The sequence below is a fragment of the Panicum virgatum genome, chromosome 9N, assembly GCF_016808335.1.
Source record: "Panicum virgatum strain AP13 chromosome 9N, P.virgatum_v5, whole genome shotgun sequence".
NCBI lineage: Eukaryota > Viridiplantae > Streptophyta > Magnoliopsida > Poales > Poaceae > Panicum > Panicum virgatum.
Window position 1 is genome coordinate 61,812,359 of NC_053153.1, and position 12,862 is coordinate 61,825,220.

Below are 12,862 nucleotides of genomic sequence, written 5' to 3' on the forward strand. Positions count from 1 at the left end.
CCACTCACCGTATGAGCTGGATATGTACGGTGACACCGAGGATGATAGGCCCACCATGGGGACTCTCTGGTACGCTCGTCAGGTACGGAAATAACTGCTACTCGTACTATTCTGTTGGCAATTCTGTTGCTTTGTTTTACCCTCTTTGTATTTCTTATTTGTACATATTATTATTAATTTTGTGCAGAAGAGGTGGGCCCACGTACAGTCTCGTCGGGCCTATCCTGATTTTGTGGCTGAGTTTGATCGGTTGACACCTGAAGACGTCGTGTGGGAGCCCTACTCCGAGTTGGCTATAAACACTCGTGCACCGATCGGGATATCTTCGGTTTGCTTTCAGGACCAGGCCTTATGGATGACAACTACAGCGTTGGTGTACGACGTTTACATTGAGGCTCACTGCCCGGACAGAGTCAGGAGACAGTTCGGTCAAAGGCAGTTGTATCCTGTGCCGTCAGCATTGGATCGGGTCGAACGCCATGACCACAGGTAACAATTCATATACTATTTCAGTGACTATGCATTGTATAGTTAACTAATCATATTTGACTAAATTGTTTTCAATATTTAGTTTATCGAGGACTGGGCAACCCTTCTCCAATATGTGGGTGACAAGGGTGCAGCCTTGGGTCGATGGCTGGGACCAGGCAGAGGAGAACGTGGCGCTTGCGACCCCTGCACACACGGAGGCTTCATACAGGGCGTACCTGAGCTGGTACCAGCCTCAGACTCGTTGCCGCTTGATATATGCTGACATGCAACCACAGCCGCATGTTGCGACAGCACAGGATGGGTACGCATGACATAGGGACGAAGCATTAGCTGGGGCGGTGAGTCAAAGTTATCATCGCTTTTCAAATACTTTGGATTACAGTGTTAATGCCTTTTTTTTCTTGCTTGCAGTTTGAAATGTGCAGGTTGATGGACTTAGATGTCAGGGCGAATTTGATGAGGATTCGAGGGGATCTATGATGGATAGGAATGAGCAAGAGTCGGCCTGGACCCGAGTTTCACAAAGATCCCATTCCATGCTTGAAGCCTTTGGTATCCGGACATCGTACGATGACTCGTACGGTTCGTCTCAAGCCTTGACGTCGTTTCCTTGTGGTCCCACACAGCAGCAGTCTTCCCAAGCACCTTATTGGTCTCAGCAGCATTATCCAGCTACGTGAGGATACTTACTAACTTCCTACTTTGAAGCCAACAATTAATTCTCAGTCCATACAGGTGATGCACACCCACCTTACCAACCTCATGGAGGGACTCAGTTTAGTACCATGGCACCAGCTGCATGGATGTCATTTCAACCAACACAGGCACCACCACGACCTTTCGGTAAACATATAGTCAATATCTTAATTTCAATTAATTGTGGTATGAAGTCTAATTCCTTTTGTATTTACATATAGGATCACAACAAGGGTATGATGCTGGACCTTCTTCGTATTACCCTACGGCGACAGTAGAAGGAACGCAAGGTAAATACCTAATATGTAGTCCGAATTTATCATGTGCTTCTTATCTCTATGAATATTTTAAATAATTTGAACGGTTTACAGGATCGCACCACCAGCTTCCTGATATGGGTCATTCCTCGTATCCACCACCACCAGGTACGTATGATGAATATATACCAAAATATATGACTTATAAGACGATATTAAGATATCTTAATTGCTACTGTATAGGGCCCACACAGGATACATTTGAGGCGAACTTCGAAGATTGGAGTCGGTTATTTTCTACACCTAACCCGCAGGCCGATATTACCTTCCAGACACCTGTGCCCACCGGACGTCCAGGTAGAGACGTAGGGCCTCCAGAGCGACACACCTACTCTACAGACCACGTCCACGCTCAGCGTAAAAGAGGTCGACATGGCCGGGGTGGCTAGGATGTGCTTCTAGTTGTTTCTGTATTTTTGTTATGGACATGTCTTCATGTTATACTTATTTCGTTCTCATACATCACCTATTTCGTTCTCATTTGCGTATGTGTGTGAATTGCTAGCTTATACTTTTCATATTCATGTTCTTTACTAATGGTTTTTATTTGTATCCATATCTAAAACACATCTAATGGCCACAGCAAGTTGTCCACAGCAGGGAGCCTGCCGCCCCCTGGCGGGCGGCAGGCTCCCGCCAAGGGCTCCCGCGCAAATAAATTTTTTATAAATTTACATATAAGTCCCTGCCGCCCCCTGCCGGGCGGTAGGGGTACAAAACTGTAAATTGTGATATTGAAAATATATTTCTGTAAAAAATGTTTTCGAAAAATATAAAAATAAAAAAGACCCTTGTACCGGGCTCTCCCAAGACGACGCACCCCTTCCTTTGGGTTTTCGGGCCGAATTTGGTTAGGATGGGCCTGACACGCGCGTCACTGCCAAACTTCTGGTTCCAGAGTTTTTTTATTTTTTTATTATTTATTTTTTGATTTTTCAAAAATATATACCGCAAATTTTTTTTTGCAGATCTGGCCTCCTGTCGCCAGTCCAAATGGCGGTAATGGCATACCGCCAGATGGACCGGCGAGATGAATCTATTAAGTCTAATTAATCAGTCATTAGAGATTGATTACTGTAGCATGACATTATCTAATCATTACATAATTAGGTTCATTAGATTCGTCTCGCGATTTTGTCCGGGATAGTGGAATGGGTTTTGTCAGTTATTCACATTTAGTACTCTTAATTAATAGTCAAACGTTTAAAATTATTGTAGCTCACGGAAATTTTTGGAAACTTGCTGTCAGGCTATGCAATTCTCCTAGGGTACGAATCACTTTGCTCCAGCTAGCTTCGCAGATCTCATTCCGCAGCAATAAGCGTCAATTCAAAAGCGTGCTCCCAGGCTCGGGTGCGCGCACGGGATCAGACCTCGCTTTGGAGCACGCGCCGAGACCGTCGCCGAACGACTCGACGGCTCGGCAACGGATGTTGTACGTGTTCCTCGGAGCAAAGACACGGTTCCCTATCCTATGCATTCATAAGCAGACAATCATAGGCAACCACTACCGATCATGAAGTGACCTCCGTGTATAGTATAAGGCAAGGCTGCAGCGGCAGGGGATGATCTCGTTGTAGCACAGTAGCAGACCGTCCATGTCACGGGTTAAATTACCTCTGACGGATTCTACTTTAACTAGCACAGGCAGTGATCGCTGATTCGTCGGCCGACCCATCAGTTATACATGTCCAGGACCAGCAGAGTCAGCGACAGAGAGACGATGGAGATTCAATAGCAGAAAGGAATGGAATACTAGACGACGACTGTAACATGAGTCATTAAATGGTTAGTATGATGCGTCTGAAGACTGAGACCAACAGCGCATTTTTGCCTCGCGCTCGTCACTGTGCGTGTTCGGTTCTTCCTGCAACAGATGGAGCATTGCGGGAGGCAAATTGCTTACGGAGGAGAGAGAGGATGTAAAATTGCATCGCCTCTCTCTTCAAAGGCATTCGAGCCGCAGGAGGGGAACGGAGCTCCGGCGGCGGCGGCGTGCTGCTGCCGTTCCACCGCGCTGCCCCGCCCCTTCGCTGTCGCTGCTCCCATGCGCGCGCGTCGCCGCCGCTTCGCGCCGCCGCAGCTCCGCCGGGCGCGGGCTGTGACGCCGCGCGCGGGCCTCGCCACCGCACGCCGACTGCCCCGGCTCGCCTTGACGGCCGGATCCAAGGGCAAGGAGCAGGGCGGAGGCCGCCGGGCCGCTGGAGCTCGCGGCGACAGGTGCTCGCCGCGGGGGCCGCCGCCGCACCGTAGCCGCGCCGCTCGCCGTGGAGGAGGCTGGGGAGGGAAGGAGGTCGCGCCCGCCGCCGCTTAGAGGTTGCGAGGGAGGCACCGCCGGCCTGGCCGTCATGGATCCGCGGAGAGAAAAGGGGAGAGCGCGGAGCGGCGGGGAGCGCTGTGCAGGCCGCACCTCCTCGGCGCGCTGCGGCGGGTGCCGCTGCTCCGGTGAGCGCTCGGCCCGATTCCCTGGCTCCGCGCCTTGGACGCCGTCCGCCGCGCGCCTCCCGCGGCGGCTTGGCGGCGTCAGACTCCTTCCTCTGCTTCTTTCTCTCCATGGCCAGCTTCTTCTTCTTCGCCAGCGCCTCCGCGACGGCGGCATCATCACGGGAGGCGTCCGAGGCAGAAATAGCCTCGGGCACCGCGAGGTCAGTCTGGGGCCTCTTTTTACCGGCCATCCGAGCTCACTCGCTGCGATTCTGAGCACGGCGTCGAGGCGGCGGAGGAGTAGGGCGGAGCGGCGGAGGCTCCGGCCGGAGATGAAGGGGAAGGGGCGGCGCGGATCGGAGGAGAGTGAGGATGGCCTCTTTTCCCTTCCTGCTGTTGGAGACGAAGCTTTTTGCCTACCCGAGCCGGCCTCTGTGCGCAATGCATATCTACGAATGCCTATCCCATTTTGCGATCGCTTGTTGGAGTCAGTCTAAGTGGTTAGAAAGGGCACACGCGTGCGCGTCGTCGTTGGCACCGATGTGGGCGCGCACCACGGCACCAGGCAGCTCAGCTCCATCTTGGCGCGCCCGCGGTGCGCCGTGTCGTTGCTGAGCAGCACGGCGGCGCCGCCGCTGCGGAACAGACAGTTGGCGAGCATCATGGACCTGTCGGTGCCGCAGTACCAGTTGGGCGCGATGGACTCCGACAATATAGATGGCAGATGGGCTGGGTCAAATAGGCCGCACTAGGTACGACACGGAAAAAAACCCTACCCTAAACCAGCCTAGCCCACGACCTATCGGGTTAGGGTCGACCCAACACGATCATAGGATAGTGCTTGGACCTGGACTCCGACCCATAGTGTCGACCCTGACCCGACATGACTAATGGATCTGACCCGATTAGGCATGACTAATTTTGTTCCTAACACAATTTGATCTATTAATGACCCATAGTACTCAACCCTAAATTCCTACCCATGTGGCCATCTCTCCCTCACTCTTCCAATCTTATCCCTTTACTCCCCGTGACCCCGTGCTCTCATGCTCCCAATCTCCTCTCTCTCTCTATCTCTCTCTCTCCTGATGCCCCTTCTCTTCCCTCTGGCGGCCGAGATGCTCGGCGGCCGGTGGAGCGGCGATCGCGGCGGAGGCTCGGTCGGCAAGCGCGGCGGAGGCCCGGCCGGCGAGCGCGGCGGCGGGTGGCGTCGCAAGTGCGGTGGAGGCCCATGGCCGGCGAGCGCGGCGGCGGGTGGCGTCGCAAGTGCGGTGGAGGCCCATGGCCGGCGAGCGCGGCGGAGGCTCCGCCGGCGAGCGCGACGGCGGATGGCGTCGCGAGCGCGGTGGAGGCCCGTGGCCGGCGAGTGCGGCGGAGGCTGCGCCGGCAAGCGCGACGGCGGATGGCGTCGCGAGCGCGGTGTAGGCCCGTGGCCGGTGAGCGCGGCGGAGGCTCCGCCGGCGAGCGCGACGGCGGATGGCGTCGCGAGCGCGGTGGAGGCCCGTGGCCGGCGAGCGCGCGGCGAAGGCCAGCTGCCGGTGACCGCAACGGAGGCCTGTGTGCGCGCCGCGGAGGTCGGCGGCAAGTGCCCGGAAGGCGGCCGCCGGCGACCGGGATGTGTCTGGGTCGACACTAACCCTATGGGTTAGCCGTGCCAATGAGCCGGCACAACACGATTAATCCTTAGTCGTGTCGTGTCTGGGTCCGCGGCCAGGCACGCAGTGCCGGCACGACACGACATGACTAACTGATCGTGCCAAATAGTGTCGTGCCTGATTCGTGCCATGTCCGATAGGGTTAGGGTCGGGTCGGGCCGTGTTTTTGAAAGGCAATAAATGGCGCAACAAACAAGTAGCCACGCACTTGAGACGATGAACGCACGGGCACTTGGACCTGATTTAGTGATTTTCCCTTTTCCTCATGCGGGAGAATCAGATCTGGAAAGGCATGGCTTGCTCCTCCGCAAGGTTGCATGGGCCTGGGAAACAGCCTGCTGTAGCTAGCCTGTTGCTGTACCGGGCTCTCCCAAGACGACCGACCCCTTCCTTTGTGTTTTCGGGCCGAATTTGGTTAAGATGGGCCTGACACGCGCGTCACTGCCAAACTCCTGGTTCCATTTCGCATTTCGATTACGGGTAGTGCTGCCAAAGCACCAAGACCCATCGGGCCTTAACTCAAAAGAAAAAAACCCATCGGGCCGTGCTCGACAGGTCCACCCGTGACACGCTTTTTTCTTTTTTATATTTTTTAAAAAATAAAAATTTCAAGAATATATGTCCGTTTTGAAATATTTCAAAAATATCCCCCGGTCGCCCCCATAGGGCGACAGGCCTTAAGTGTATTTTTTTCTTCAAATTCGCAACGAGGTTCCTGGCAAAAAAAAGGGCCTGTCCCCCCCACGGGCGACAGGGGCCTATCGCCCGTGGGGGGGGCGACAGGGTCCCCTTTGCCCTATATAAGCCCTGGCCGCCATATGCCACCATCCCCTTTGTCATTTGAGCCTAAAAATTCAGGAAAAAAAAGAGGGGTGAGGAGAAGAAAAGCGGCGAAGCTCTGCCGAATTGCGTACTTGTGATCTACCGGTAACTTCCGTATGAATCCATTGATATTGTATAAAAATTTAATTTAATTAGCGGATTAGCTGGATTAGATTTGGTGTTTTAGAACTCTCGTTTAGTATTACAATTTCAGTACTATTACAGACTTGTTTTTAAATTAATTATGAATTAGAATAGAATTATGAAAGTACCTTATTGATATTGCAGCATAAGGCAATGGCTGCCTCCAATTGTGGAGGATTTTCATGGACTGAAGAAAAATCTAGTATAATACTTGATATCATGACCCATCTTGTTATCAATAAGAAGTTGGATCCGTTAGCGGATGGTATGATAGAGATGGTGTTGTCCAAAGTAGTAAAGTTTAAAGATTTCACATTATTTCGAGGTATTACGACGCAAGATGTAAAGCGACACGTGTTAGAACGTCGGAAGATATACATGAGAGTATGTGAACTAGCGAATCATCCTAATATCATTGGATTCTTACAAAGTTCTTGTAAGATATGGATGCGGTCAGAGGTGTATGAGATGCACATTAAGGTAACTCTCATTCAGTTGTAATCACGTCCGCCATTTTGAATCCATATTTATAAAACAGTAACATTGTTTTTTTAATTATATGTTAGGATTACCCCGAGGACACGGAGTTGATTAACAAAACGATACCAAATTTCCGTAAATTGGTATGTATCTTCGGTGGAATCCGGCAGAGCTTCGCCGCTTCCCTTCTCCTCACCTCTCTTTTTTTTTCTGGATTTTTGGTGAAATTTTCGGGCTCAAATGAGGAGGAAAGGGGGGGATTGGATCTTATATAAGGGGGTTAACCCGGTCGCCCGAGGGGGGGGCGACAGGCCCCCCTGCCGCGCCCGTGGGCTGGGCCCAGTGGTCGCCCGAGGGGGGGCGACAGGCCCCCCTGTCGCCCGTGGGGGGCGACAGGCTCCCTTTTTCCAGGGACCTCGTTGCAAATTTGAAGAAAAAAATTACACTTAGGGTCTGTCGCCCTATGAGGGGCGATCGGGGGTATTTTTGAAATATTTCAAAACGGACATATATTTTTGAAATTTTTATTTTTAAAAAGTATAAAAAAGAAAAAAATCCACCCGTGACTCACAAGGCGCACGTACTCCACCACCGCCGCCCGTCGCCCACCTCGTCTCCTCGGCCTCCCGTCGGGCAGGCCACGTATCAGGCGACGTGTCACGGCAGCATTGCGAGGCACGGGCAGCGCCAGCCTACTACTAGGCAGCACGTCGGCACGTGCCTACCCGCAGCGTGCGTTCCCCCGGCAACGGCAACTAGTTTGATCTCTCCTCCTCCATCCGGCCTCTCCCCGCACCTCAGATGTCCGAACCCACGGCCGAGGTCGACGCCAGGGCGGCCGCCGCGGCCACGGGCGACGCCGGCAGCCTCGCGGAAGGCGGGCAGCCGCCGGCGGTGAAGGGGGGCGCCACCATATCCGCGTCGGTCGTCCTGCTCGCGGTCCTGGCGGCCTCCGTCGCGGCGCTGCTGATGTCGTCGGTGCCCCGCGCCGGCGACGGAGTAGGCGAGGGCGTCCTCGGCAACGGGGTGCAGGGCGCCGGGGAGGCAGCAGGGAAGCGCGCCGAGCCCGTCGAGCACGCGGTCGGCGACGCCGGCATCCCGGGGTTCAACAGCCGGCTCGACGCGTTCCGCGCGTGGGCGAGGCTGACGTGGATGAAGCTGCGGCGGCCGGGCGCCGACGAGCCTCGGTATCTATGCGCTCGCTCACCATATATTATATACATCTCCTGTTCGTTGATTTCACTTTCAAGTGTGCCGCGAGGTCAGCTCTGAGCGTTCATGCGCCGTGCGTGTCCTTGTGCCAAGGTACGGCGACGCCGCCGCCGCCGGGAGCGCCGGCTCTGTGGCGGACGCGGCCAAGAAGAGCTTCAAGACGGGCAAGGAGACGGTGGAGCAGGCGGCGGCAACGGCGGCGAGGGCCACGGGGGACGCCGTGGAGGCGACCAAGGAGAAGGTGAAGCGAGCTGCCTCGCCGTCCTCCGACGACTCGGAGCTGTGAGCAAAGCATGCCGCGTTCATTGGCTCCGTGTTTTGTAAAAAACAGTGTTATGCAGATGTGAGATGTATGTACTCCAGTTTCTCTTTTTCTACAAAGACTTGTTACTCTGTGTGTAGCTGACAGCTGTTCGTGTGAAGTGTGTGCACGGGACTTGTGTGTTTGTGTCGTGTCTGGGTCGTGCGCGCGCGCGTGTATATTTACCCTGTTGGGCTGGTTGGTTCCGGCTGGCTGATTCACTGTAGTAGTTTATTTTGAGAGAGAACATATATATTGTAACTGTTGTACTGTAGCAGATGGTACTGTAGTAATGGTCGACGACCTACGCGAAGTTATAGTACGAAGATACTGTATCTACAGTGATGCTGTAGCTTCAGCCAAGCACGCGCAGGCACGGTGAATTGTCTCTCTGTTTGTGTTCGCTTGTGTGTGTGCGCGCGCCTGTGTGTGTTGCGTCTGGTGTGCGTGTGTCGCGCGCATCTTGTGTTATGTGTATGTGTTTGAGACAGCGTGTCAATTCGACACACAATCAGAAAGCAAAACAGAATTTGAAACCCAAAACCCAAGCCGCAATTCTATTGCTATGTTTAGTTTGTGAAAAAAATTAGATTTTGGTAATGTAGCATATTTCATTATCATTTGACAATTAATATTCAATTATGAACTAATTAAGTTTAAAAAAGTCATCTAGTATGAAACAGTTAAATTATGTAATTAGTTATTTTTTCAACTGCATTTAATATTTCATGTATAAGTTCAACGATTCGATGTGACAGTACTGTTGAGATTTTTTTGGAAACTAATGGCTTATACTCCCTCCTTCCCTGTTTATAAGGCATACACGTATATCAAGATTCAAACCTTGTCATCTTTGACTAATAATTTGACTATTAAATTTTTATTTTTATAATGCAAATTTCATATGATTGGATTCATAATCAAATATATTTTACAATGATTATAAGTTTATAATCAAAAGTGATATAATATATGATAAATAAATGTTCAAAGTGTTGTTTAGAAGACCGTGTCATGTTTCACCATGCCTTATAAACGGGGAAGGAGGGAGTATTTCTCAACAAGTTTAAGACGTACAGATAGAGTACATGCACCAACCAACTACGGCTACATGTCCTTCGAGTCAAGTTGCAGGCGGGGCGGGTTTGCGGGTTTGTATAAGAACCCGCCCCGCAAAAACAGCAGTTGTGGCTAATGCGGCCCAGCTGCAAAGTTCTGGTGGCCCATTGGTAAGTAGCCCGCCAAAGCCCGTGGACCAAACGTGGACAAAAACAAAGCCCGCAAGACCCGCAAACCTGCAGCCTCGTAACCTAGCAACGGTCTCCGCCGCCACCATCGACGTCTCCGCCTCACCGCAATCCCATCCCTCCGCTTCTCCTTTGCTTCCGCAATCCCATCCCCCCTCCCCCGCGCAGATCGTCAGCACTTACGGCGACTTCCGAATCTGAAAGAAGCACGCTGCCATCAAAGAAGAAGTAGCCGCAGCACAAGGGCAACGCGGCGACGTCGGATGCGGAGGGCGACTTGTCCACGAGCACGAGCGGCGGGAGCGACAAGAGCAGCGTGGTGCAGTTGTGCAGGGCTTCACCCCGTCGACCCCACCGGCAACCGCCAACAGCTTCCGCTCCGGTCGCTGTTCGGCAGCCTCATGGTGGAGTTGGCAGATGGAGGTAACTGGGCAGATGGCACTCCTCCGTGGTGGATGAGGAAGACGGGGATTCCAATCAGGCGCCTTTCTTTGATGAATTGGAGCCTGCAGGTCGACCGGATGACACTTCTCAGCAAACTCGATCTCAGTATCTCACCAAGAAGTGTAAGTTATGGTTGTAATCCCTGTTCTTGTGTTTGTAATTCAGTTAGTCAGTGTAGGGTTTTTTTTTCAAGTTCCATCAGCTACGTTCAGTTAGAGATAGCTGTTAGTAAGAGGTACCTGCAGTACTGGTAGATCAAGGGTGCCGGTAATGTAGTCTGGATCCATGTCACTGAGACGTCGTCCATGCATATGGGCATGTATGAATGTATGATTGGTTTTCTATTATAAAGTGCAAACATCGAAATGATTAGCACCAAAGGAAAAGAGATACTCCTATACCAAAAATGTCTAAAACCTGGCTTGATCACAATAATATGCAGCAGAGTTGCTTCTGCTGTCCTATTTTGAACATGAGAGAAACCTTGTAGCTGTTAGTTAACTTTTCTATTGCCGTGGCCTCTAATCGCCTTCACTGCATAGCAAGTTAATCTACTGAAAATAGTGTTCATGTCATATCTGTAATTTGTTTATACTGAAAATCAGTTTGCTTTGTCAAACCTTGTTAATAATTTATTCTATTGATCTTGTTGTCTATATTCTCGACTCTGAATGACTATATTCAGATGTCAGCAGTAGTAACCAGTACACTTTCTTCATTGGTGTAGTTAAGATTTCACATCGCATTCTTATCTAATTTTTTGTTTTCATTTGTTATGTACGGGAATGTCTACCACAGGCGACGTCGCGGCTAGAGCGGCACGCGCCCACGACGACAACATTGCTGCGGCAGTTGCATCTTTGTTTCTCTTTGCTTTTCGAATTTGTAAATTGAAACCAGTCTGTAACTTGGCCATGAAGGCCCGAACCTGAAGGCTATTGCAGTTAAGCTTGGAGATCGTTTGGATCTTCAGGCGCTTCCCTGTAACTTGCACTCGCTCCCTTGTTCCATCGCTCCACGCCGGCCGCCAGGACGGCGTCCCGACCACGCCGCCGCCGGGAACCATCTCCCAGGCCTCCCGTCCATCACCACCACGCCCTCAGACGCACGCACTCTGACATCATTTCGAGTTTCGAGGTGCTTCCAGATTTGAAGAAATAGTCTGCTTGAAGGAAGAAGCTTTGCAGCTACTCCTCTTTTTAACTTTAAAGTCCTTGTGAGATACAGTGTTCTCTTGCTGAAAGAAGCTAATGAGATGTGGTTCATCTCAGATTGATGATTTTTTTTTGCGACCGTGACTGAGCACATATTTCATTAAGAAGAAAGAAGTTTACAGACAATTCTTGCTGCGGCTAAATAGAATTTGACCAACACAAGATCACAAAGGACTAAAAATAGAGAAAATACTGAAAAAACACAAACACACACCCAACAACCACGACAGACACCCAGCAGCAGAAGCACGACAGACACCCAGCAGCAGAAGCACGACGGGGGAGAACACCTCAAACCCCACAACCCTAAACAAGGCCAACCTAACGGCAATCAACAACTGAACCTGCAAAAAGAGACTACACCGCAAAAGGTGCGAAGATCTACAACCAAACAGGGTGGCAAAGCATCCACCCAACCAACCAACAGCGGCGGCGAAGCATCCGCCCGAAGAAAAGTCCAACCAACGACGACAACGGCAAAGCATCCGCCAGAGCAGGACAACGGCAAAGCATCCGCGGACCGACGACCAACGCGACCTGGACGATGTATAGGAAACTAAGCGAAGGCAGGCGCAGAAGTGGATTCTTCCGAGAAGAGAAGAGCAGTCAACCACCAGGCGAAGGCAGTTCAGCAGCAATAGCATGAAGGAAACCCAAGACGATGCCCTCAACAGGGGTATGACGCACCAGGCGCCATCATCGCCAATCCGAAGCATCGGATATGGTTTTCACCAGGGATCCAACTCCAAGCCTAAGGCCGCCGAGAGCAGAACAACAAGCCTAGGAGGCATGAAGGTGTCCCGTGACGACGCCCCCAAGAGAGACATGGCGCACTAGGCACCATCGTCGCCGGTCCGAAATACCGGACATGGTTTTCACCGGGGAACAACCTTCATGCCCGGGACCACAGAGGCCACGTTGACCCAGCGTGGCAGATGCCACTAGGGGAGGACAAGCCGCGTCGGCGGCCGGCGCAAGGGCAGGCCCAGCGACGGCGGCCCCGGAGACGCGGAGGGCAACGGAGCCGGCCCCGGCCAGTAGAGGCCGACAAAGGCAGGACCGCAACCGGCCGGCGGCCACCGCCACGACCAGATCCGAAGCAGAGCTGTCGGCGTCGCCGACGAAGCCGCCGAGGTCGAAGTTGCGCGCGACGCCGAGCGGGTGAACGAGCACACGCGCTGCCGCGGTGGAGCCGAGGACGAGGCGGCGCAGCGCCCGCCTACCCTGCCGCCCCTGCGGCGGGCGCCGGTGCGGCTGCGGCCCCCCGGGACCTCAAGGCGCGGTGGCACCTCCACCGTCGACGAGAAGGCTCCCCCGGCAAGGGGAACGCAGATCCGGGGCCGTGGTGGGCGGATCCGGCGAGCAGCAGCCGGAAGCCGCGGATCACGGCGAGCCGGCGACCTAGGGTTGGGAG

At 52.8% G+C, this 12,862-nt stretch overlaps 1 protein-coding gene and 1 long non-coding RNA gene across 2 annotated transcripts; both read left to right on the forward strand.

Moving 5' to 3' along the window:
* The first annotated feature begins 7,785 nt into the window (after window positions 1-7,785).
* On the forward strand, window positions 7,786-8,772 carry LOC120693369. The gene is made up of 2 exons (XM_039976787.1): window positions 7,786-8,217; window positions 8,336-8,772. Exons 1-2 carry the CDS (start codon window positions 7,832-7,834, stop codon window positions 8,526-8,528), a joined length of 579 nt encoding a protein of 192 aa, XP_039832721.1. The 5' UTR covers window positions 7,786-7,831; the 3' UTR covers window positions 8,529-8,772.
* A 1,056-nt stretch (window positions 8,773-9,828) lies between these two features.
* LOC120687782 lies at window positions 9,829-11,221 on the forward strand. The gene is made up of 2 exons (XR_005680836.1): window positions 9,829-10,356; window positions 11,033-11,221. It is a non-coding gene; the product is annotated as an uncharacterized LOC120687782 (long non-coding RNA).
* The last annotated feature ends 1,641 nt before the right edge of the window (window positions 11,222-12,862 follow it).

What these genes read in the sequence shown, in the direction of transcription:
- LOC120693369 (XM_039976787.1), top strand. Translation starts at nt 7,832, where the DNA reads ATGTCCGAACCCACGGCCGAGGTCGACGCCAGGGCGGCCGCCGCGGCC. An exon ending in CCGGGCGCCGACGAGCCTCG is followed by an intron (nt 8,218 to 8,335) that starts GTATCTATGCGC and finishes CCTTGTGCCAAG; the next exon opens with GTACGGCGACGCCGCCGCCG.